Source organism: Mytilus galloprovincialis, chromosome 12 (genome assembly GCF_965363235.1).
Source record: "Mytilus galloprovincialis chromosome 12, xbMytGall1.hap1.1, whole genome shotgun sequence".
Classification (NCBI taxonomy): Eukaryota; Metazoa; Mollusca; class Bivalvia; order Mytilida; family Mytilidae; genus Mytilus; species Mytilus galloprovincialis.
Window position 1 is genome coordinate 49,410,189 of NC_134849.1, and position 26,397 is coordinate 49,436,585.

General features: G+C 32.2%; 1 protein-coding gene across 2 annotated transcripts; it reads left to right on the top strand.

The window, feature by feature from the left end:
* The first annotated feature begins 520 nt into the window (after window positions 1-520).
* Window positions 521-26,274, top strand: LOC143055416 (uncharacterized). 2 transcript variants are annotated; one of them, XM_076228557.1, is made up of 13 exons: window positions 521-657; window positions 1,548-1,813; window positions 3,624-3,755; window positions 4,348-4,483; window positions 6,342-6,503; window positions 6,778-6,935; window positions 12,945-13,106; window positions 18,756-18,796; window positions 20,796-20,915; window positions 21,632-21,715; window positions 24,427-24,567; window positions 25,283-25,302; window positions 25,879-26,274. In XM_076228557.1, the coding sequence occupies exons 1-13, from the start codon at window positions 550-552 to the stop codon at window positions 26,035-26,037; spliced, it is 1,689 nt and encodes a 562-aa protein (XP_076084672.1). In that variant the 5' UTR covers window positions 521-549; the 3' UTR covers window positions 26,038-26,274. The 2 variants fall into 2 exon arrangements, with proteins under 2 accessions (XP_076084672.1, XP_076084673.1); XM_076228558.1 differs by lacking the exon at window positions 21,632-21,715.
* Window positions 26,275-26,397: the final 123 nt, after the last annotated feature.

Sequence of the window (26,397 nt, forward strand, 5' to 3'; positions counted from 1 at the left end):
ATAAACAACGAATGATTTCATTTTATATTTAAAACATAATTATACTCTTTGAGGAAATGATGAGGGGAGGGGAAATGTTTTGAAATTTAATAACACTAGGAAGGCATTTGATTAAATCATTTCAAAACTCCTAGTATATATAGTCAGATCTGTACATATAGCACCCAGTACAATTACAAATATTTTTATTTCCTCATAAAATAATTTTGATTTTTAACCAATATCAATTTAAATATCTGTAGTGATATTTCAAAAATTATTAATTTTTTTCATTTTCTGTGATAAGGCGGCGTATGATATATTATGGTTTAATCTCAGTGTATTAAGAATGTCAGTTTAATTTTAAAGGTTAGAAATGGACAGTAAGTTGGTTTTCGTGTAATTGATGACATCGGTAGAAACTGATAACTTGAAAAACTTTCAATTTACAGGGATTAATATTCCTAAATCCTTGTTTTGTATGATAAAGCTTAGTGCAAAACTTAAATGAACGTATTTGTCGTACAGTGTTAATGTCAATGGTCTACACTTCAGATTGAGAACTGGAAAATGTTTTTGCATTTAAGGATATCTATTGCTATTAGTCTCATTTCTGTTTCAAACCAAGCTTATCTAGGAGGAAGCATTAGTTGGTTAAAGTGGCCACATAGTAACCAGGTAGAATTTTTCTGATTTTTACTTCTATTTTGAAATTTAAGAATTAAATTGGGTTTTGCAAAAAAAACGGTGATTTTATTTTATACACGTATGAACGAATGCACTAACACCGATTGTCTGCAGGAATTCTAAAGTCACTGTTTAACGTAATTATTGACCTGCTTTTAAATTACTTTCTTAAAATTATACAATTTCAAATGAGGATCAAGAGTACGTAATGCAAGAATATATAAAGTGCTTTTTTTTTAATTGTACATATGACCAACTTAATTTATTGAAGTTATTTACTTCTGAAATATGAGAATTTGAACTTTCCTAAAACAAATCAAGGGATCAAATTTAAAATTTTCAAAGCAAACATATTTTTCAAGAAGATCTGGTCTCTTAAAAAGCAATGCCTGCAAAATAAACTCTCTGTCAATTTGTCTCTGGTGGAGACTTGTCTCATTGGCAAATTTACCACATCTTTTTATTTTCATAGGCTAGGGTAATTCAAGCAGTTTTAATTGAAGAAAACGCCAGACTTCATGGAGACAACAATCGATTTTTGACAGGGAATTTGTCAATTCTAGTAAATTAAGATCGGAGTCCCGAATAACCCGAATAATGTCAGTCGTTATATTCCGCTGATATCCGTCTAATCTCCGATTGCTACATTAACCTCGATAGGCTATATGCCGCTAGAGGGCGCAGAATTATTCGAGTTAAGTCCCGAACGCACCTTGCCGAAGTGGACGTCACGTAAAATGACAAATATCTTTAAAACATTTCATTTTATTTCATAGCAATCTCGTATCATGTGTAAAATCGTAGCCTCATACATATTTTTTTAAAGGTTTTTAGCGGATTCCAATTTGCAAAAGGTGACAATTAATATATCTTTTTTTTAGGTCAGATTTACTTATCGATTAACATGGGAAAAGGGCACAGGCCCGTGTGGCCACAACTGTTCTTTTAGTAACTTGTACATAAAAGGAACCGTTCCGCCATCATTATCATCAATGCAATGGAAATGTATCTCCGGTTGTAATCCAGCAATGACTTTATCAGATATTAACACCATTTTAACATCATTTAGTGAACAGTCAGCAGGCTGGGAACAAGGCGAAAATCATTTTTTTCACATTAATCCTGGAACAAACAGATATACTGTTCGGTATGTTTTAAATTTTTTTATTTGTGTTAAATTTTATTTGAACTAATTCCGTTTCTTCATATTAACAGGTGTAATACCACCATTGATGTTCCCATAATAGTCTTTGTTCAATTCGCACTTTTCAAATAAATTGTTCAGAATTCATCTTTGTTTCAGATAAGAATACTTGGCGTTAATTATCCTGTTTAGTACTATAGACAAAATTTCACACAACGTTTCATTGCATATAAGAAAATAACCATCATTGGAATTAACTTGATCACTCAAATTGTCACACTATTTTTTCCTGTGTACAAGCTTGTAACCATATTTTCCAAATTATTCTATTGGAACACCAAATGAAAAAAGGCTTTGAAACACAAAAATATTTGTCCATGATACAGATGATTGCCAATGAGACAACTTTCCACAATGACACAGACGTTAACAGCTATAATTTACCGTACGGCCTTTTACAATGAGCAAAGCCCATACCGCATAGTCAGCTATAAACGGCCCCGAAATCCCAAATGTAAAACAATTCAAGCATGAGAGAAAACTAACGGCCTAATCAATGTAAAAAATATATATAACGAAAACAAATATTTAATACAGCAAGAAATGACATTCACTGAATTACAGGCTCCGCTATTGGGTAATGGCTTATCATTTGATATACTTTGTCAACATATTATTTATATGAGTAACACGACGGATGTCACATATATAGCAGGATCTGCTCTCCCTCCGGGGCACACGAGATCACCCCCGGTTTGTAGTAGGCTTCGTTCTTTTTGTACAGTTATTTGGTCGCTTTTAATGTTTTAAGGTGGTATGGGTGTCTTCGTCCATCTTGGATTGTAAAAAACAGAGAATCAAAGGTCCAGATTTTCCATCAAGTTAGCAAAATTTGATGCAGGAATGCAGATGTTTACATAATGTACATTTTCATTCAAAAGTACCAATTTATAAGAATATAACATCTAATATAACATTGATATATAGGAATTTTCCTATTTTGTATTTTAGCCGGAAAAAACGTACGGTGACCCTATATTTTCTTTTGATATTCTCAAAGAGTGTCTGAAAGCTATCTTTTCCTGAAGTATTTCACAATTCTATCATTTTGTTTAGTTTCTAATCACAAAATGGTGTTTTTTCCTGTATAATCCATACAAAATGTGTCATTTTGTCCCGTCCTGTAGCTTGAGAAAATGCGCGGTGACCTATAATTTTTATTATAGATACAACGGTTTGGCAAAGTATGAACAAATTCTATCATTTTCATTTTAGACTCCCATACCACCTTAAGCCATCGCATTATCAATTTGTGTTTCTACATCTATGATCTTTCTTACGCTGAAATTAGAATTTACACATATTTTACTGGTTTGAAGTGTAACACAAAGTTTATCAAGTCAACTAATGGACTAGAAAGTTTTTATCACGGTAGATAGTCCATACTTGTAAAGTTTTTTTTTTCAAAAACAAACGACTTTCACAATGAATAAAGACAACAATGCCGATTACGATGATGATGATGATGATGATGATGATGATGATGATGATGATGATGATGATGATGATGATGATGATGATGATGATGATGATGATGATGATGATGATGATGATGATGATGATGATGATGATGATGATGATGATGATGATGATGATGATGATGATGATGATGATGATGATGATGATGATGATGATGATGATGATGATGATGATGATGATGCACATAGGAAACTATACAAATACATTTGTAGTTAACACTCACAGATACACAGTAGGAACAATAATCAACAATTCTCATACTTTTCTCGTATAGGCTAGACGGTATTCAATGGGCAGTTCCAGCATCTGGTCCCGGAAGACTTGTTACAACAATAGATCTGAGGGTACGGAATGATAGTACTCTACCAAACGCTAGTCCTGTGGCAGCAGTTCAACCTACCGTAGGGTAAACAATATTACTGAATATCCAAAGCACAGTTAAACTCAAATAATGTTGAGTTGTCTAGCTTAGTCTGTTAAATAATAAAGTGCAAACTCTATTTTAAATGTGTAGTTATATGAAAGCTTACTATATCATTTACAAATTGAAGAAACACGACTATAATTTTTTGACATACTGCATCATATCTATTCATTGAAGACCCATTGGTGACCTTCGGCTGAAATCTGTTCTTTGGTCGGGTTGTTGTCTCTTTGACACATTCCCCATTTCCATTCTGAGGTGCGATCTACGAAGTTATAATCTTGGCCTTGTAAAACTGAAAAAAATATATTGCTCAAGCCAGTATAAAAATTAATGCATAACAAAATGCAGTTAACCTCAGTGTACAAAATTGAAACAATTTTTAAAGCCTATAATTAAAAACCCTATCCCTCCAACATCAACCATCCCCTTTACGAATTAGGTATATCCATTTTGTAACAATTTGATTCGATATATTTTGAAATCCGAATTTGCAATATAGGAAAGATAACAAATGTTATACTAATTTAATAAACTTATGAAAGTTAAATCGAAATAATTAAAATCGTTATAGAATTCCTTTCGGATGTCCAACAACAATTACACTACCAGTAGAAGATCCTGATGGTGATAATTTACAAGCAAGAGAAGCTTATCCAGATGAATGTGGAGGGGCCTGTACTTCACTTCCAAAGTTCATACTAAAACCAGTATGTATATGTTTATTTTGATGTGATTTTATATCGAGTAACGAATGGTGCAATCAAAACGGGCAAATAATCACAACTCTCTTTAGTCGACCACTCACTGGATGCAGCCATAAAAACTAAATTTGTTTGAATCCTTATGCAATGAAGGAAACCGTTTCATTGTTAATACCTTGTGAGGTAAAGTACTGTTAATACTTTATGAGGTAAAGTACTGTATCACCATTTAACTCAGTTGTTGTAATTGATGTACGTCAACGATCTTTTCTTTAATTACATTTGTATGTATGAATGTCCTAGAGTTTGGTTTTGAGTATCTGGATTTAGTGTACAAACACATTTTTGTCGGAGAATAATTCATCGATGTTTTACTAGAAGGACGATTTTACATTAACTATAGCTACTTTCGAAAACGGGACACAATGGCATTAGCAATCGCGTTAGGAATTTGAAACCATTTATTAATCAATAGAGAAATTAAGAAAGGTACATTATAAATAAGACCAGTGAGATGCTGTCACATTAAGGTCTTCAACATTCATGCATAAGCATATTTTTTAAGTAAAAGACAACTTTTTTTTATATTCGGACATTTAACTTATAATCTGAGGACACTTCATTGGCTTTGTAGATTCGTATATAGCCTATTTTATCAGATAGAGGACTTAGAAATTGAATTTATAGTTTTAGAATTTAGATTTTGAATATGGAATTTAGATTTTGAATAACACATGATTGACCCACCACATACTTTAGGGAAAGATAGGGATAACATTAAGACCAACATACTAACCAAAAATAGAATACGGACTTTCCTGAATAATATCAAATGTCTTCACTTCTGAAAAGGTAGTAAATACAAATGTGAAGTTAACATCCGGTTCGTTATTCGATATTCAATATCCAATATCCAACCAGCTGCTAGCAGTCGATTCGATATTCAAATTTAGTTGAAAATCATAGAAAACTCTAATTTTTGATAACATTCAAAGTATGATTTTTAGATTGATTGATTGTTGGTTGATTTTTTAGTAAAGAGATGTGAAAAGATACGAAGGAAATCATTTAATGTCTCCTTTAATCCGTCGTATATTCTCGTTGTCCTCAAATATAAACCCTTATATAAGTTGCATATTTGTCTTTATGTAATATAGTTTTAACATGTAATTTTATATATAATATTTAATCGGTCCCAGGTAGGTTTTCACTAGATATTTCTTTTTGGGGGACTTTCATAATATACTTATATTTCTAACTGTTTCTAGAGTAATCGGTTTTTGTTTTCGATTTAAGAAATATTAGATATAAAAGTACAGTTTCGATGTCGTTTTATTGATAAAATATCTATATTACATAAAAACAAATATGAAACTTACATAATCATTGATAAGGGTTTAGACAACTTGAAGGGATCATAAAACGATTTCCTACGTAAACTGCTAACTTCACATCCATGTAAATACAAAGTATTATAAGAACAAATTTTTTACATTAACAAATAGTGCACCAATATTGTAAATAAAGCCCCCAAAAATCATATCTTTTTAAACAAAATTTGATTTTAAAACAATATAATTGTAAAAAAGAAGATGTGGTATGATTGGCCAATTATTCAGTTCTTTTTTATATAACTAAGTTCGTGAGTTACGTAGCACATTTAGCATAAAGCAATTATTGAATACATCATATTCATCAAAGACGTAATATGAATGATAAACTAATGACTTACTACGCTTCAAGCCATTACAGATAACTTTGACATAATGCGACTGGACATGCAAATAAAACAGGAATAATGTGAAAACACTCCTTTAATAGCGCTATACATGTATTATCAACCTGGCTGCTCTATTTATTATAGACTCTAGGACAACTCATCATCGATGCAACTACAATGAATGGATACAAAGCTGGAGAATCATACCGTGTAACCCTCATGATAGAAGATTATCCAACCTATACAATAAAAATCGGAAATGACACTGTAACCCCACGCCACAGTATCAGTAAAATACCTCTGCAGGTTTGTGGACTAATACTATGTATATATTTTGTATTATTGATTGAAAATAACAGAGTTTCTTAATGAAGACAAAAGTATGTCCATCCTATATGAAAATTAGACCAGATTGTTTATTTCTTTATTATTCACGATATGATTTTTTCTCTCAAGATCACTTGTCGTAATGATAGAAATAGCGACAAAATCTGAAATCTAAATTTGAAAAAAGTTTTAAGCTTTCTTTCTCGGACAATCTTATCACGACTGTTTCATACCTGTATAACTTTTTTTCTAGTTTACCGTGAAAGTGATTGATAATCCGAGTAGTTGCGACAATACAGACATGACATTTGCATATCCAACGCTTGAGGATGGACATCGTATATCATATCCTGGTTTCATAAAATATGGAAAGTTCAGAAATGGTGTTTACGTGGAAAGTAAACTGTCAAAGTAAGTTTCAGTTATAAAAATCAAAATATAATTAATATTAGTCTGATTTTTACTATGATGTATTTATAGAAACTGAACAAACAAAATCAGCATATCAATAATCGAAAGTAGCCAATCCAACTGGACCACAACAACCAAATAAATAAATGAAATCCGAGGAAATCACATTCACTATAAACGAATTGAGACACTAGGCACGTTCTCTTACATGCTACTTATGTATTAGTATAGGGAATGGAAACAAGGAATATTTCAAAGAGACAACAATTCGACCAAAAGTAGACATCACCCCAAAGCCACCAATGGTCTTCAACGCTGCCAAACAAAAAAAAATCCGCACACATACAGTAGGTGGGATTCATCTGGCCCCTAGCCCGTAATGTTTACTAGTGGACGCCACACTAAACTCAGAAACATACCAATGAACCAGAAAAAAATAAAACCCACCAAGACGAACAAAAGGTAGAGGTTCCGAACAGGCGCGAAAAATGCAGCGCGATTAACCATTTATATCTGACTAAATCAAATGTCACGATAAGGAATATGACATAATCGGTAAAATGTTCATACCAGACGACTATTATAAAGTTGCAGATTGGCTTTAGATGAAATTGGCTATTTATTTTCGGTATTTTTTACATATAGCTCTTAAACGATTTTCGGTACTTATACATCTTCGGAATTAAAATGTTTGGCTTTGAGCGTTCCAGGTGAAGGTTAATCCAGAAAAGCGCTTCGGACACAAGAAATTATTGAACGTGTTGTTTTCAGTTTTTAACATCACTGGATTCGATACCTCTGCTGGTGGACTATCAGTCCCGGAGGGTATCATCAGCTCAGTAGTCAGTGCTTCGGTACTGACATGATTTAACAAACTTAACAAAAATTGTCCGTTTATAGATTTTGAAATTATTATAAAACTAAGGTTTCAACTCCCTCAGGCAAAGTTGGCTTTAGATGAAATTGGCTATTTAATTTAGTTATTTTTTACATATAACTCTTAAACGATTTTCCGTTCTTATACATCTTCGGAATTCAAATGTTTGGCTTTGAGTGTTCCTGATGAAGGTAAATCCAGAAAAGCGCTTCGGAATCAAAAAATTATTAAACATGTTTTCAATTTTTATTATCACTGGGTCCATACCTCTGCTGGTGGACTATCAGTTTTCGGGGTTATCATCAGCTCAGTACTTAGTGCTTCGGTGCCGACATGATTTAACAAACTTTACAAAAATTGTCCGTTTATGAATTTTGAAATTATTATAAAACTAAGGTTTCAACTCCCTCAGGCAAAGTTGGCTTTAGATGAATTTGGCTATTTATTTTAGTTTTTTTTTTTACATATAGCTCTTAATTGATTTTCGGTACTTATACATCTTCGGAATTCAAATGTTTGCTTTGAGCGTTCCTGATGAAGGTAAATCCAGAAAAGCGTTTCGGAAGCAATAAATTATTAAACGTGTTGTTTTCAATTTTTTACATCACTGGGTCAATACCTCTACTGGTGGACTATCAGTCCCCGAGGGTATCATCAGCTCAGTAGCAAGTGCTTCGGTACTGACATGATTTAACAAACTTAACTAAAATTGTCCGTTTATAAATTTTGAAATTATTATGAAACTAAGGTTTCAACTCCCTCAGGCAAAGTTGGCTTTAGATGAATTTGGCTATTTTGTTTTAGTTATTTTTGACATATAGCTCTTAAACGATTTTCGGTACTTATACATCTTCGGAATTCAAATGTTTGGCTTTGAACGTTCCTGATAAAGGTAAATCAAGAAAAACGCTTCGGAAGCAAGAAATTATTAAACGTGTTGTTTTTTAAATTTTTACCACCGTTAAAACATCTTTGACACATAAACCCCTCATACATAATTAGTTTGTAAGTGATAAGCTGCAATTGGTGATGTCTACATCGAGGAAAAGAGGGTATACTTGTTTGTGGTTTCGACAAGTAGAAAATATTTATGGTCATCTGTGACACAAATAAACGTATAACATTCAACCAAGTCATGATGGCGTCTCAAATGTTTCAAACGATAAGGTATGGAACAGAAACAAATGTTTCAAATAGTGTTTGTATCGTAACAGCTCCTTTTTTAAAAGTTGTTTGCCATAATGAATCGGATAGATTTTAAATGAATAGTTCCTTTGATGGACGTCTTAACTAATAATATTTTCTATCCTGTCCATTACAAATATTATTAGTTACATAGTGTGCTAGTGACATAAAACGGTATATATGGGGTCATTAAATTCCATATGGGGTGAAGCTCGAATCCCCATATGGAATTTACTGACCCCATATATACTGTATTACGGCACTAGCACACTATATAACGTATTTATCTTTAATACGACTATCTTAACGTGTGAAATTTAAACTAGTGACCTATCAAAGGGCCCGAGACCACAATTAATTCCTCTATCATTTTTTTATAACGTTTAGTTGCATCAAAAAAAATTTGCCTATTCTTTTTGTCTATTTTTTAGTGTATGTAATGTACAATAAGTCCCAAAATATATGCAATTTTCAGAAAAATTGCATGTTTACATCATACAAATTTGGCCAATACACATCCATACCCCTATAGGCAAGTCAAGAGATGTTCCGAAAAGTGTAAATATTACCTTTTTGCACCTGGTCTAATCACTCTTTCCTTATCAAAATCAGTTAAAATAAAACATCCAAAAGTTTATTTCAGCTCTCTTCTTTTATTTCCACCCCAGAAAAGCTAAGAAATGAATGAGAAAGGGAAAGAAAAAAAGAAAGAAAAAATGCACTATAATTTAAAGGGAACTATACGAAAAGCGGGGTCAACGAAAAGCGGAGTCATTAATTGTGGTCTTGGGCCAAAGTGAGCAAGTCTTCAATACTGTTAGCATTAAGAAACTAGCTACTTCCATTGATCCTACAAAAACAGATGCCAACAATAACAACTTGTTAGGTTTAAATGTGTTTTACGAATTTATTTTCATCTTAATCATAATTTCTTCGTCTGTTGAAACCTTTCAGATTTTTTCTCAGTACCGTTTTGTTTTGATAAAGGGAATTAACACCACTACTAACCGTGTATGAAATAAGCCCCGTCTCCCATCTTACCTAATATGGAATATAAAGGAACGTAGCACCACTACTAACCGTGTATGAAATAAGCCCCGCCTCCCTACTAACCTAATATGAATTATACACGGTCTCCACAATGACGCTTTTAACCAATCATATTCCTAGAAATGTATAGGAGGTTAGATAAGTATATCTACCAAAATATGCCGTGTCCATATTAACCGGTTATAGACACTGTCTTGTGTAAAATACCTTTTTCAAGGCATAGAGTTAAAAACGTGTTTTGTATGGTTTAGTTTGTACCATTACTCGCAGTTTCTTTTTCTGTTATATCTAAAATTGCTTCACAATGTTACATACTTCTGTCAAATTGAAGTTACTTTTGAAAATCAGAAATGTTATTCATTGATAGCACACACCCCGTGAATCCCATGATATATGGTTAAATACGATTTTACCATTACATTTAATTTATTTTACCTCTGTGAAGGCCAAACATTATGCAATCCAAAAAATGAACACGTTATTACTTGTACTATTTTTAATTCCATGACAACTAACGGCATTTCTTTAATCTTCAATTGGGATTATATCGGTCGATTTTTTTGTCAAAACATACTGAAGTTGTGAATGATGTGCGAAACATTGTTGACAATGTAACTTTTCAGCAGTGGGATTCTTTTGACTTTCGTGAAGGGTCGGAAGATACCAGAGGAGAGTTAAACTCATAAATCGAAAATAAACTTACAATGCCATGGTTAAATAAGAAAAAAAGACAGATAAACAATAGGACACAAAATACAACATAGAAAATAAAGACTTAGCAACACGAACTTCACCAAAAACTGGGAATGATCTCAATTTCTTCGCAAGCAGATTCTGCTCCACATGTGGCACCCATCACGTTGCTCATTTTGTACAAATTCAATAATAAGTCCAATTCGGCGGATCACATTCGTGAAAAGGGAATGAGTTTGTAGTTACGACATAAGGAATATACCCGCTGTCATCTGTGAAACGGATATTCCATAACGGTCAATGAAGTCGTGATGGCGTCAGTAAAATATACGAAGGAATGATTTTAACTTCAACATTTAGAACTATTGGTTTTTAATACCTTCCTTGTGAGAAGCAACCCTCTATCAAGGTAACCATGATAGGGAATACAATTCCGGGAATATCGTATTAATTAGGGGATATATACTCCGTATACAGGCGCTGCTGAAAAGATGCTACATAGAAATGGAAAGTTCACAATTGGGAAGCTGAAATCATCTCTTTTGTCGTAAAGTTTTGTTTTCAACCGACCCTCATTGTCAATTTCTAGTTGCAAGACAAGATATGAGACAGACTTAACTGTATCTGATGTATCCCTTATCTCTAGTTCGATGGGATAGATGTGTTCACTATATTCAACAAATTTTGAATTATTTAGTAGAGACCATCATCTGTCTAGCGAAAAGTAATTTTAAAGGATAATGCTAACTTCTTTTCTTTCTTCTTAAAAGGTTCCTTTATGAAATCAACCTCATAAGATTAAAGGAACAAGTCGACAAGAAGAGGGACATAGTTGGTTCCCATGGGAATGTCGACTCTTTGTTTAAAAACACGTCCTCAAAACGTAACAAATTTGTTATCAATCAAGAAATCAAGCGCCTTGAAATGTCAGTTTCAGATACTTTTTTGCCTGAATCAGAGACATATTTTACAAAGTAGGATTTATCCCTCCCTTAGGCAAGATACTTGTATCAACGTTGGCTATTATGTTTTATGAAACAAAGCTATACCAACTCTTTGAATTTGTCTTGTAGTTTTGAATGGGGGAATACTTGTATATAAAGTGTTGAAAAGTCATATGTTTTAATACTATGAGATGGAAGAGTCTTAGCTTGTATGTACAATTTAAGATCTTTGGAATTTTTAGTATGCACATCTGATTTACGCCACCTCTTAAATAGGCAGTTTAACAATAGCTTTGAAGCTTTGATTGCTGATACCATTGATGTTAATAATTTAGAAAGAGGTTTTGTGGAGCACTTGGAAGACCCAGGTGTATACCGTTGTTTGTAGGGACACTTATGTAGTTTAGATTTCCAATACAGCGATGCAAGATCTAGTTCTTCATGTTTGGTTGAAATTCCAAAGGAACATAGAACAGACCTATGATTAACCAGGATTTTCTCTTTAGTAAGTGCTGTGTATATGTTGAGTTCCCAAGTGAATTTTCATTCGTCAATGCCTATTTCATTTATCAAGCAGTTTATGTAATGTAATTTACACCCAAAAACGATTTAATTTGGGGCTTTATTTCCGGGAACAAAAAAATATTTTCCATAGAGGTAGGACAAATGTTTCGCAAAACTATGGTCTTTGAATGATTGACGTAGCATGGGTAATGATATACCCATTTAGTTTCTTAATTCTGATTTTCATCAACGACCTCATGACCGTAATCCATTCGGAAAGTGTATCTACGTCTTCTTTTTCGCGGAATATCAATTATATGGTCATTTTTAAAAATAATAAATTTACTGTTTGCAAAAGTATGAGTTATTCGAAATACTAAGGATTTTCTTATCCCAGGCATAGATTACCTTAGCTCTATTTAGCACAATTATATGGAATTTTGTTTCCCCAATACTCTTCAACTTTGTACTTGTTTGGATTTTTTACTTTTTTTCTATCTGAGCGTAACAGATGAATTTTATTTAGACGAAACGCGCGTCTGGCGTATTGAATTATAAGCTTGGTACCTTTGATAACCATTAAACTATTACCTGGTATAAACCTCGATCGAATCTATCAGATATACATGTTTTGTAACATGAAGGTACATGTTTTGATTTTTGTTTAATTGACTTTCATAATAAAAAAATGAAAATAAATGTAAAAGCGTTAAAGATTTTCTGCCAAACACATTATATATAAATGATGTTTTTTAGTTCAGTGGAATTTATGGCAAGTCTTCCAGCAGGGATGCAAGTGGAATTGTTGAAAGACGATAAACTCAGAAATAATGTTTCAAGAATCTATATAAGCTGGAATCCACCTCGTGAGCAGTCAGCTGATAATATAATGTGTGTATGGGGAAAACTTGATAATGGGTAAGGTTTCTGTATCTTATCATAGAATAGTTTTTGGAACATTTATTTGCACTTTACTTTCGCAAAAACATCATGAGAGCACATACGCTTCTAGTTGTGACTTTATACTGCACCTGGCTGACCGCTTTTATGAGCTTTTGATAACGACTAGCGTTTGTAGTTAGTTCATCGTCTGTTAACTTCTTCAGAGATTTTCCATTGAAACTTTTCAACCAGTTGAAATGGAATTGCTTATGGTCAATTATCAAACATGATAATCATGTCACAACATGAAATATGACGGTAAAATGCCAGTCACATTCTAACATCTTGAAAACCATAATCGATACAGAAAATCAGAATTGGGAATTACTTGCGAATGTCAGCCATGGCATATAATCTACAGATTATTACTGCCTTTAAAGACCAAATTTTTCAACGAATCTAAAATCGCTATAAAAGGTAGACTGTAAACAGCAATACAAGATCTATTAAAATGCCAAAATGCATGAAACTATCAATTGAAATCTTGAAGGACATATAGTTTTTCCACACCATAAGTATGTTTGCCTACAAATGATATACAGACACTTGCAGCCAATAAATCTGAGTGAAATTGATAATTGAACACACTAAATTATACAAATTTCAACTTAATGCTTTTCAACTTCGTTCTTTTTTGCACTTCTCAATATTTTTGAATCAAGTGGTCACTGATGAGTCTATTACACAGAACGCAAGTATAGCGTTCAAACGTTTAAGCCTGATACCAATGACGAGTTGACAATATTTCCCCCCACTTTTTAGTTGTTAAAACTATATGAGTACTTGACAGATAACCTCCCAGACTGACTCCTTTGTTTAATCCATACCACTTTCTATTTGTGGAATATATTAAAAAGGGTAGTCTGTCTGTGATTTCACCTGTCGCACTTTTGTTTTATCCGCTACTGATCTTTAAAAAAAATATTTCTCAAACGATGATTTTTCAATCTTTAGTTTTGTTTCTTCATCATAATTATTTGGATCACTTAACCGTGACATGGGCTTTATTCTATATGCACAATACAGATTACAATTGTATCCGGGTCTCCTACTTCATTTTTGTTTTTTGTACAGAATTTAATGAATTATGCTAAAATGTTTACAAAATATTATCTATGTGAACCTCTTGTTTTTTTTCAGAAATATTTTTTGGGGTTTTCCCTAAGCAAATCCTACACATTCTCGTTGCTTTATCTGGGGAAGCAGATATTTAAAAAAATTATACCCACAACTCCTCCTTATTAGAATTCAATTAAACTTTCATAGATTTTTGTCAAGGAAATTACCATAGAATATACTTTTCAGATGTATCGTATACAGAAAAAGAAATGAAATAAAACACCGTATAAAGATCATTTTCCATAAATTTAATTATGCGAGTATCAGTTAGTTGATTTTCTTATCTTAACTTTGAAGTAGTAACTATGTCGACAGATCCAGACAACGATAAAGTGGTCGATAATTCAAACATTAAAATTGTCTACAAGGATAATGAAATGTCATATTACCAATTTACAAAGTATCATGTGTGTTGTTTTATGCTGTTTATCGCTGTGTCTTATTTGCAATATATATTGTAATTGCTTCATCATGTGTATTGATTGCAAATAAACTCATTCAATCAATTCAGAACACACCAGTTCTCATTTAGCTGCTGTTTGATACAGAAAACATTAATATTTTTCAGTTAATTATATTTCCGCTCCAGCCGAAACAACCTTGATATTTCTATACGTTGTGTCTATAAATCATTAGTTATTCAGTGTGTCTATACTTTGATTTGCATGACTTAACTTAATCATCCAATCATGTATATATATCATTAACTGTTTGTCACATAGAATAATATATTATAAATATTTCAAGCTAATTGTTAACAAGAATTACAAAAGGTTTTTTCTGTATTAAACTCGACTTCGCAGTAATAGTTATCAAAGGTACCAGGATTATAATTTAGTACGCCCGACGCGCGTTTCGTCTACATAAGACTCATCAGTGACGCTCATATCGAAATATTTATAAAGCCAAACAAGAACAAAGTTGAAGAGCATTGAGGATCCAAAAGCCGATATAACTGTACATGTGAAGGACAGAACAATGTTAATGTGGCTTGCGATCAATCTATTATTTTGATTTGTATATATGTTTGAAATTCTTAGTCAGTTTTGTTGTATATCCTTGATTTATGTTTACTCATTTTTGGCTGCTGGATCCTAATTATTGTAACATTTATTTATATGTCTGTTTGCTGAACCAATTTTGTAAATATATTAAGTGAACTATAAAAAATTGTCATACACGTGGGAGGTTCAGCAATCAATAAAATCAGGTTTCCACTATTATCTTCGGAAAATGCACGAACCATGTCGGGAATATGACAGTTGTATTTAGCTCGTTCCGTTATCTGAAAACTTTTGATTTTGTCATTTTTGATTTTTAGACTTCGACTTTTGGAATTTACATTTAAGTTCAGTATTTGTGTTATACGTTTTAGCATGTTATGACTAAGTACTGTGTTGTAAGTATATTGTTGTCATTTGTTCTTGCATTGGTAACCTGATTGGAGGACTTTTATCTCTTTATTACCAAATCATCCACCAAGTAATCTATCCGGCAATGTTGACAAAGTCTATCACAAACATTTTTGAAACAACACTCAATGTTATCAGAACTAGTTTTTCAAGAGCATGATATTACTAAAGGCGTTTCTTTAGATATATCTGTGTTGTGTTTTCGCTCTTTTTCAGTCGCTATTCTGTTTTGGTCAGCAACGGTATCGTCTTTTAAATGGTAGTGCATTTTTTCGTTTCAAACGTTCATATTCGTTTATGAATTGATTTAAGATAATTTACATAAACCGATGGTTTATATTTAGGTTATATCTTAGGGTTAGACGTGACACCTTTACTAATCGTCTTTTGTGTAATATCGTGATCGTTATGCAATATACTTTTACTGATGTGCTATTGTGTGATGTGGTAAGGTGAAAAAGAGACGTGTTTATCAATCCGTTATTGTGTGTGATGTCTAAGGATTCGGCAAGCGAGATTATCTAATGTGATATTATTTGATGACTTTGGATTTGGCAAGGAAATTTTATTACTCGTTATTGTGTGACGAAGTAATTACTTGTAGAGCGCGTGATATTTCTAAAGATGTTTCTATTAGGACAGAGACTTTTACTTATCTGTTATTATATACTGGCTTATGTATAAGCACATCGTAATGTACTATCATATTAATTACTTATGCATTTCTCTGTCCAGAGTGTTCTTGCATTTACTTTTACTGTATTCCTGTTACGTATTATTGTTAAATTAGCGGTATTGTTACTATTACCTTATAAGCCAGAGGTTTAGCTAGCCTCAAAACCAGGTTCAACTAATTTTTTTTCTTTTTTAAAAGGTCCTGTACTAAGTCATATAAGCGATATGACAGTTGTTATCAAATAGTTCGTTTCTATACCCATGGAAAAAATTATTGCAACACCAAATTGAAATTGAAATTAAAAAACACTCTTTATTTTTTTGTGATATAATTTGTTGAAATAGAACTTGTTAAACATTATTTAAATCTCCCATGAGTTTAATCAATAAATATCGACTTGATAAGTTCTTATCTGCACATGCAGCTACTGCACCCGTAAACAATAGTACAGATGTTTTTATTCTCATTGTTTTCAACACTTTAGATAACCAAGTTTATAAAGTTATGTTATTGACAACTTGTAATGGAACTTCCACAACTCTTAACTACAGCAAGATGGCATATTATCAGCATGAGAGAAGCAGGTATATCGCTGTGACAATTGCACGTATTGTTGGTCATCACCATTCCACTATAAGTCGTTTTGAGAATAAAATCAGGCAACAAACGATGTTAGAGACCTTCCGAGATCAAGAATACCTCCAATAGCATCTGCTAGGGAAAATTTAGCATAATGAAGGTTGGTCAGAAGGAAACTCATTGCAAACAATACAACCCTAAAAAGAGAGTGGTTGCCATACGGGAGACTTTAAACAAGAACTCTTCGAGATCGACTCATTGCTACTGGTTATCGTGCGATAAGAAGGGGACCTTTGCTACGAACAGACATACAGTGGCCCGTATCCAATGTAGTGCAGAGCTCGCCAAAGTTGGAAATTAGCATCGTGGAGGAAGATCCATTGATCCAAAGGAATTCGGTTCATCTTCCTTGGCCCGATCTTAACCCGTATGTGAACCATATCAAGCATATAGGGGACACTATTGGGCGTAAAGTGCGAGAAAGGACACCCCCAGTTCAAACACGTCATGAATTAATCAATGCCCTTCATCAGGAATGGTTGCGGTTACCTCAGGAACAAATTAGTCGAGTGGTGGCAGGAATCAGAAGACGTTAAGAGGCAGTTATCCGTTTGAATGGAGGCTGCACCAAGTACTAATTCTTTAACGTATACCGATTAACCATGATGTCAACAATCATCTTAAGATTAATTTTGAAATGTCTGACATTGTAGAGTTCGACTACAGTAAAGGTTGTTATGCGTAAAAAAAAAAACAAAAAAAAACCACTTCATTTTGTTATCAAAATTGTGGTTAGATTAAAAAAAAATCATACTTTTTTTCATTCGTTTAATGCCAACGTTATCATTAACTATGTTTTAATATCTTTTTACAAATATTTTATCATATTCTATCCGAAATAAGAGACTGATTTTTCAAGGTTTAAAAAATCAAGGTGTTGCAATACTTTTTCCCATGTGTATATGTATGTTAGCGTTTGTTTGTGTTGCAGTCCAGTGTTTCTGTTTGATTGTTGTTTTGTTGTTTTCCTCTTATCATTTTTTTTATCTAAGATAATATTTTTGTATAAATGAACTTTATCTTAATTCTTAATAGAAAAATAAAATAAAAAAATGGTGTCACTGTTCATTTACGCTCACAATCTGCATTTGAAAGAAGCATACATTTTTGTAAAGATACCTTATTTCTGTTGAACTAATAGGAGAAATAGAGGTGATATCGAAATAAAAAAAAAAACTTTATTACAGAAATTGCTCAAATTTTACAAAAGTTTAGTTAAAGTACAGCTTATTTGAAAATAATAATAAAAACTATAGGTCACCGATGAGTTAAAAAAGATATTTCAATTTTAATGCCAAAAAGTGGCATTTTAGCACCAAAGGGAGATAATTTGGAGCTTTTTCAGTGATATCTACATTTTAAAAGTCATATGGGGCCAACACGAATTGATTTTTTTGAATAATTTGTGTACCATATGATAAAGTAACAACTACTTAAGGTACAAACAAAAATTCTAATGGAAAATAAAAGTTTATTTTTTTCAGAAATTTTTATACCCTTAAGGTGGATGTGTTTGCATTGGTTTTTGGTTTGTGACCTCATTTGTGTTTTTTTAATCGTTATAGTGTTGGTTTTTTTGGTCAAATTAGAATAAAATATAATGAAAAGAACATGATCAAAGTCCTCGTTATAATCATTAAAGCACCTTACTCGTTCTGTCCTCTTTTCAATTTCAAAAAGACCTTTTCTTGCCTTATATTTACTATGTGTGTGTTTCTTATCTTTGCAATGAATACACATCATATTTATATATATATATATGTCATTTCTTACTTTTAGAATAACATCTGATACACGATGTGTAGTCGGATTGATAAATGGTAAGTTCATTATATCATATGAAAACGGAATGTTTACAATTGCATATTTGTTGTTAAGAGAGAATAATTTCATTCGATGTATGTTTCATTGTAAAAATTTATTCTGATTGGCTAACTACACATCACTTGTTATTCCTTCATTACTCAATAAAACTTTTCATTCATGATAACACGTGATCTCACAATAAAGTGCACAGGTGAATTAAATAAAACAATTATAAAAATCGTGTTTTCATGATCATAGCTAAAAATGTAATTATAAGTATTGAATGCTTCTTTATGTAACTTCATATGGTTGTAAAAGCGTTGACCGTGCGCACATTTTAAGAATGAAGCGCTTCCGCGCTTCATACAAAATGTACTTCGGTCAACGATTTTACACCCCAATAAAGTTACAAAAAGAAGCATTCAATTCTTGAATAAAAAATACTTTTGAAATATAAAAACTGAATACTGTGGATTCATTTATTTTCGTGGGTATCAATTTTCGTGGATTACTGAAAACTTTCATATTCGTGGATATTTGATTTCATGGTTTTGCCAATCTCTGTATACAAAACCTATTGAAAATAGGTTATTCGTTGAGCATTAGAATCCGTGGTTTACCTGTACCAACGAAACCCACGAAAATTGGTATGCAACGAATAATAATCAATCCAAAGTACTTAAAAGTATATTACCTGAGTTTTTGGTTAGTAGTTATTGAACAATTGCTTCATAGATATAGAAAGATGTGGTGTGAGTGCCAATGCGACAACTCTCCATCCAAATAACAATTTATAAAAGTAAATCTTTATAGGTCAATGTACGGCCTTCAACACGGAGCCTTGGCTCACACCGAACAATAACCTATAAAAGGCCCCAAAATTACTAGTGTAAAACCATTCAAACGGGAAAACCAACGGTATAATCTATAAAAAAAACCCAAGAAACGAGAAACACGTATAAATAACATAAACAAACGACAACTACTGTACATCAGATTCCTGACTTAGGACAGGTGCAAACATTTGCAGCGAGCGGGATTAAAGGTTTTAATGGTACCAAACCCTCTCCCTTTTTATGAAACAATAGTATAACATCACAACATAGAAAAACACACGATAAATATCAATTGGAAGGCTTAACTCAATCAAAAAACGTAAATTAATGTTAAGTTAACAGGGACTGCATTTTTAATGCGAACCAATACCTTGCTTAATGTTTGGAGTCGGGGGTACTCAGTACGATATCTGCATTCTAGAAATATATATATATATTAAGCTACTGTAACCTAGATATCTGCATTCTAGAAATATATATATATATTAAGCTACTGTAACCTATTTAGAGTTTCATTTTCAATATGCAATAAATAGGACGTGTCCAAAATCTATGTGTTTCAATGTTAAAGTGAAAGTTCTAATACGACGTTATAAATTTGAAAATAAAAGCACATTCATACCACTTAATATATGATAAAACATGAAAAGGATTCCAAGTTATCAAACGAAACCATTTCGAAGAAAGACAAAGACTATTGCCAAATCTTGCAGGGAACTCCATTCATCTTTTCACAAAACACATTGCTCTCAGTACTTAAATTAAAATGTCTGCAATTATTGTTGAAATATTTGCTTAAGACCTTCAAACTACATACACAGTTATGTTTGTCAATTGAATGCTTTTTTTTTCTAATTTTTCTATATTAAATCGTCAACCAGACAGCAAGTTCACAATTTTGCCTGAAATAGACAAATATTCGGTTGGATTTAATCTCTACTTCGTGACATTATGCGACATGTAAGGCAGATTGTAGTTTATACGTTTTTTCAGCTACAGTTAGGTCTGACTGCAATTAACCAGCAAATGTTACTTATGTGTTCCTTCATTTGTTGAAATGTGTTTCGCCTTATTTGTTTATAAATTCATCAGTTCTGTAGGACATAGTCATCATATGATATACGTCAGGGTAGGGTTTTAAACTAACAAAATATATAAATTATATTTTTATTTCAAGATTTTAATGACTGTGACATAAAGCATATTGTGTGTAAAAACAATGGAACATGCGTCAATCTATGGCACAGGACAACATGTAAATGTCAACATGGCTTTAAACCAAAAGACTGTACTGATAGTAAGTAGCATATAAGTATCACTGTAATATAGAAGAAGATATCAGTGTCGATTGAAAACAATGAAAACATAGCTTTAAAACAATGGTTTTAAACCAAAAGACATTACGGATAGTAGATATCCTTTTTTTTTTAACTAATAACAATAAAACAAAGGGGAGATACCAGTATCAATAAAAAAAAAAACAATGTTAAACATGGCTTTAAATCAAAAGATTACGGATTTTAGATATCCTGCTATACTTATCAACTGTAAAACAGGGGGAAGATATCAGTGCCGATCTAAAACAATGCCAACATGGCTCTGAACCAATAGTTTGTGACCAACAGTCTTTACGGATAGTAGATATCCTTTTTTATCACTGTAAAAGAGGTAGAATGTACCATTGTCGACCAAAAGCAATTAACGAAAGAAAATAAACAACTTAATGACAAAACGGTCAACAACAAAAAACAATCAACGCAGGAAACTACAAAGAAAAGAAAGGTGAGTTCCAATACAAACCAAGGTTATGTTAGATATATTTCATTTCTGTCACAGATAGTTATGTTTTTCTGGTAAACAAATGACAAAATTAGATCTTGTTCCTCTTTCCTCGTCTTGAAAAATATTAAAATTAGAATAGAACTCCATAAACTTTTCATTTTCAAATTAGGAATACTTTATTACTTTATATGAGTATACTTGATTTTAAATCGAACCATATTTATTATGCAGGAGTGACATGTGCTGATTTTCCATGCAAGAACAATGGTACATGTGTAGATACTGGAAAGGCGTTTATATGTGCTTGCATGTCAGGTGAACAAAAATTCAAAAGCTAAAAATGTATTAATTTTATTCCTTCAAATATTTACTCTCCTATTAATACATATAACAGTAGATAAGGTTTATGCAAAGACAATTTTCTTTGACATCTAACTTTTTACATTAATGGTAAACATATTTATAACGTTATCCATAAATTAAAATCTATCAATACTTATATTTTGGCATTGCACAAGGTCATGTTTTCTCTAAATGTAAAGAGGTCTGTACAATAAATCAATTGTATGGATTGAAATTTTTGTCTTAAATATATGATTTTCTTATTTGCTTTTGTCTTTTGTTGTAAGGAATGAATAAATTTCATGCCACGTCCTGTCTGTGTGTTTGCTAAATAGTTTTGGTCTTTGTATCTATCTCATTTCAACTGATTGTTATAGTTTGTTTTATGCTGTTCTGTTAATCCACTGTCCCATGTTTGATGGAAGTGTTTCGTGCCAGCAAACATGTTGAACACCTCCACATGTTCTTTGTGCCTGTCCAAATTCCCAAGTCCCAGTAGTTCAGAGGTTGTCGTTGGTTCATGTCTGTCATAAATTGTTCTCGTAAATGTTTTATTAAAGAATAGGCCTTTACTTTCCTCAATTGAATTGCTTAATATTTTTCATTCCGGGGTATTTTATAGCCGACTATCCACTTTTTATATGCACTTCATTTGCACTATGATGGGTACATGTCTCATTAGTAATCACAACAAACCTCCTTATTTTTATATTTATGTGTTTTAACTGCGGAAACAAACCCATGAAGTCAAAACAGTTTTAATCTGTTTATTTACCTTTATGACATTATACTACTTACAAGCAAGAGAAACATTTCCCCGTCAACTGTTCATGGTTGAATTAGACTTCCCAAGTATCCGTCATCTAAGTGAAAAGGTACTAATGTAGAAGTCAAACGTACGTTTGCACTTATATACACAGAGAATAGAATTTCTCTTTATCTTTTTGCTTAAAAAAAGTTTCTGCTTGGTGGCCATATCTTCTTATTTTGAAATATCAGAAGATGTGTTACTGAAAAACTGCAGTAGTCGAAAAATGAGAGCTATAATGTTTACATGAACATAGTTAAAAAAAACTGCTTAGTCAACATGGTCATCTGTTTGCATAAAATTCATTAAGTCTGAATTGGCCACCTGACTGGTTTCTTGTCACAAATGAAAAAGTTTCAATGTATACTTTTGTCTAAAACAATTTTATATACGTCTCGGGAATCCATCTGTCGATATCTGTATCTTGATATTGCACAATGTCATGTTTTTTTCTTCAATTCTTTGAATATTAATGAGTTTTTTCACTAACGCCATTGTATGTAGGACGTGTATTGATATTTTAGTGTTAAATACATGATTTTGTTTAGTAGCTATTGGCTTTGAACTAGCTTTTAGTTCTGTGAGTGCTATCTGATCTGTACTTTGTGTTTTTGTTAAAGAGAAAGTTGATATCAAACTCATCGATGAAACCTTTTGGCTACCAGTTATACAAAACCATAGAAGTAAGGGGACAAATAGTAACAGCAAACATGTTCAGTTACACTTAGTTCAAAAAAAGGCAAAGAAATCTGAAATCTGAAAGTGTACTTCTTATAAAATGAATGAATTTTTTTACTTATTTGTTTAAATTGTGTTAACAACTATAGAAGATAGAGGGAAAATGAAAGAAGAAACAAATTTTACAAAATATACATTTCAGTCATTAATTTTATTCTAGACTTTAATGTTGAAGTATGGAAATTGTGAAATTGCACATAGATTCTCGTGATCGAACAAGATTACCTAGTTGTTATTTTCTATTTCGTGTGTTTTAAAAAGTTTATTACACTTCGAATCGAATTTTTATTTGTTTCTTATCAGTATACTTACAAACGCATATCTGTATCTAGTGAATGGAAATAATATATGTCCTGTAAAAGACGTTTAAATTTCTAATTATAATCATTCAACGGAAATTCCATTTTAGCGAACTAATTGTTATTTCAAGTGCGTACGATTTTGTTTTAATATTTTTATCAAGATTATAATGTACTAATTCCTTGTTTCTGTCAGTGCATAGTTGAAAAGAATTTCTCAGCTATTTGAGCCTATTGATAAAAGGGCGCCATGAAGAAAATAAGAAAAAATACGTCACAACAACTGTTCAAATGAAGGACATTATGGATAGGCGTTAGTTTATAAAAGATATTTACATCGGGTCAGGGGCCTTTTGTAGTATCTTATTTGATGCTAAGCAAAAACAACTAATTAATGTAATAGCTTATCCTTTAGTTTTGATTACTTATCGTTGTGTGTATGTCTTTTTTGTTGTTGGTTTTATTGAATTGAGCGCATATTATACGTTCATCAGCATCATTAGTAATTGCATTAAAAGCATATATATATTATTCTATTTTTATATTTTTTTCTGTCAAACATCCTTCATGTTAAAGAAAACAGCAACAACAGGTATCAGTACACAAAATAATGATCATGCCATTATTTTGTAAAGATATTTTCGATATATTGACCATTCTAAATACCAATAAAAAAAAAGAAGCTATGATGGATAAGTATTTTTTTTTATTTGTTTTTAGAGTAAAAGCTTAAAATTACAAATCTTGCCGAAATAATCGCTCAGTTAAAAGGAACGCATTATTTTGCAGCTAAGGTTTGCCTGTAACAACAATTTCATGATGTTTTTAATCCTATTTAGGCTATACTGGTGTTGACTGTGAGACAGAAATAGACGAGTGTGCTTCCAACCCATGTAAACACGGTGGAAGATGTGTTAACGATATCAACAAATTTTCTTGTTCCTGTGTCCAAAATTATACCGGGAAAAAATGCAATTTTGGTAAGCATAAAAATGATTATGGGACGAGACAATCACTTGTTTTCTATTGTTAAAACTCAATATCTAGGCAAATATTGAAAAGAGTAATGGATAGTAATCAATGTTTTGTTTGTTCAATTTAATGATAATAGGTACGAATCATTTAAAAAATAAGGGGTTTTCCTTCACCGTATTAACTCGTAACATTTCAAACGATTCCAGAATACCTTCGTTATAGACGAATTGTAAGACAAACTATTTAATAATCATAATAAAATACACAGATAGTAAGTTTGAATTTTGACGATTTTTATCAGGAACAGTTCAACAATATATCAGCCGGCCATCGGAATTTGCATTCATCGTCAATGTCTCATTAATGTCCAATATAAAAACACAGAAGGGCAAATTAAATTGATATAATGCTTAATGGTTAAGTCTTAATGACAACAATTTATCAACATTAAGAGTCTATCAACAATTATAAAATGAAGATATCTTCTAAACTTGAATCTCCCCAGAGATTTTATGATGTAAACTAACACAACTTGTGTGCATTGTCCAATGTCAAGGCACTTACGAGCTTACAACTGTCGTATGTATTTCGACAATATTTAATACTGTTATCGAAAAGGATTAGAATTCTAAATCAAATACCCGACTGTGCTTTAGGAGAAAAAAGCGTTTTAGGAGGAAGATGAAAATAAGTAAAATATATATGTTTTTTCCATTTCAGGCCCACAGCAACAACATACGGTATGTGCATACAATTGTCGTCATTGGATGTAATGTTTGTGATTTTTAAAAGGTTTATTTAATTACAATGTGGCTCTTACTTTTATTTCAAAAAGCTAGGTCACTGTTTGCTGAGGTGTTACAATGAATACAAGCTATTCTGTTTTGCTGGTAACTTCATTTCTAAAGCAATGTCTCTCTTTACATAAACACAGACTGATATATTACAATCAAGAGGCACACTATAACAATGTCATGGCAAAAAAAAAAACCAAAACCCCGATGAATCGATAAACAAGTACGCAAACAACTATATAGAATAAAAAGACAGAACAACATTATAACCACCCAAAAATGATTCGAATCTCTTTTGCGCCGTAAGGGTAAGCAGATCATACTCCACAACTGACATTCGCTATGTTGCTCTATGAAAGTACAAATTCTGTGGTCCGAAGTCTCGTTCGGTAAAATTACATTCGAGAAAATGACCCTGTAGAAGCTCTGAAGTCAATGGACAAACTAAACGATTTCATATAAATGTTTAGAAATCGATTTTTAATAATATCAAAAACTTGATTAACTAGCAATTTTTTTTAGAATGCAGAAACATGGCCATTGGTGATTGCCTCCGTTTGCGGAGCGGCAGCACTAGTCGGAGCAACAGCTTGTTGTTGGTGGTGTTTGTGTGGAGCGGCAATTAATCGACGAAAGCGTAAACGGATACACCCTAAACCCCGTTCCGTGGAAAAAAATTGAGTTGCACATTATAATGTTTCATCAATAAGATAATCAATTAATATTCTAACAATGCAGGGAGCCAAGTGACAATTTTCCATGACCCGTAATGAGTAAATCTGCACCCATGGGAAACTCGTATTTCATTGGCATACACACCTTTTCTTCTGATAAATATTGTCCAAAACTTTAATATATACTGAAAGGATTTATTTTTCTTGTAGATATATGTGTAATTAATAAATCATATTCTCTGTGTTTTGTTTAAACTAGTTTTACTACCGGGTACGTTAGTATGTTGACTGAGCGTTCTTGTTGAAGGTAAATCCGAGTTTCGTTATTTTTTAAAACTCGTAATGATAATTTTCGAATTGAATTCAT

Bases quoted from the DNA above. Each gene is read 5' to 3' on its own strand.
- LOC143055416 (XM_076228557.1), top strand. From the start codon at position 550: ATGTTTTTGCATTTAAGGATATCTATTGCTATTAGTCTCATTTCTGTT. The intron at 1,814-3,623 runs GTATGTTTTAAA...TTTCTCGTATAG, and splicing joins ACAAACAGATATACTGTTCG to GCTAGACGGTATTCAATGGG. The intron at 4,484-6,341 runs GTATGTATATGT...TATTTATTATAG, and splicing joins CAAAGTTCATACTAAAACCA to ACTCTAGGACAACTCATCAT.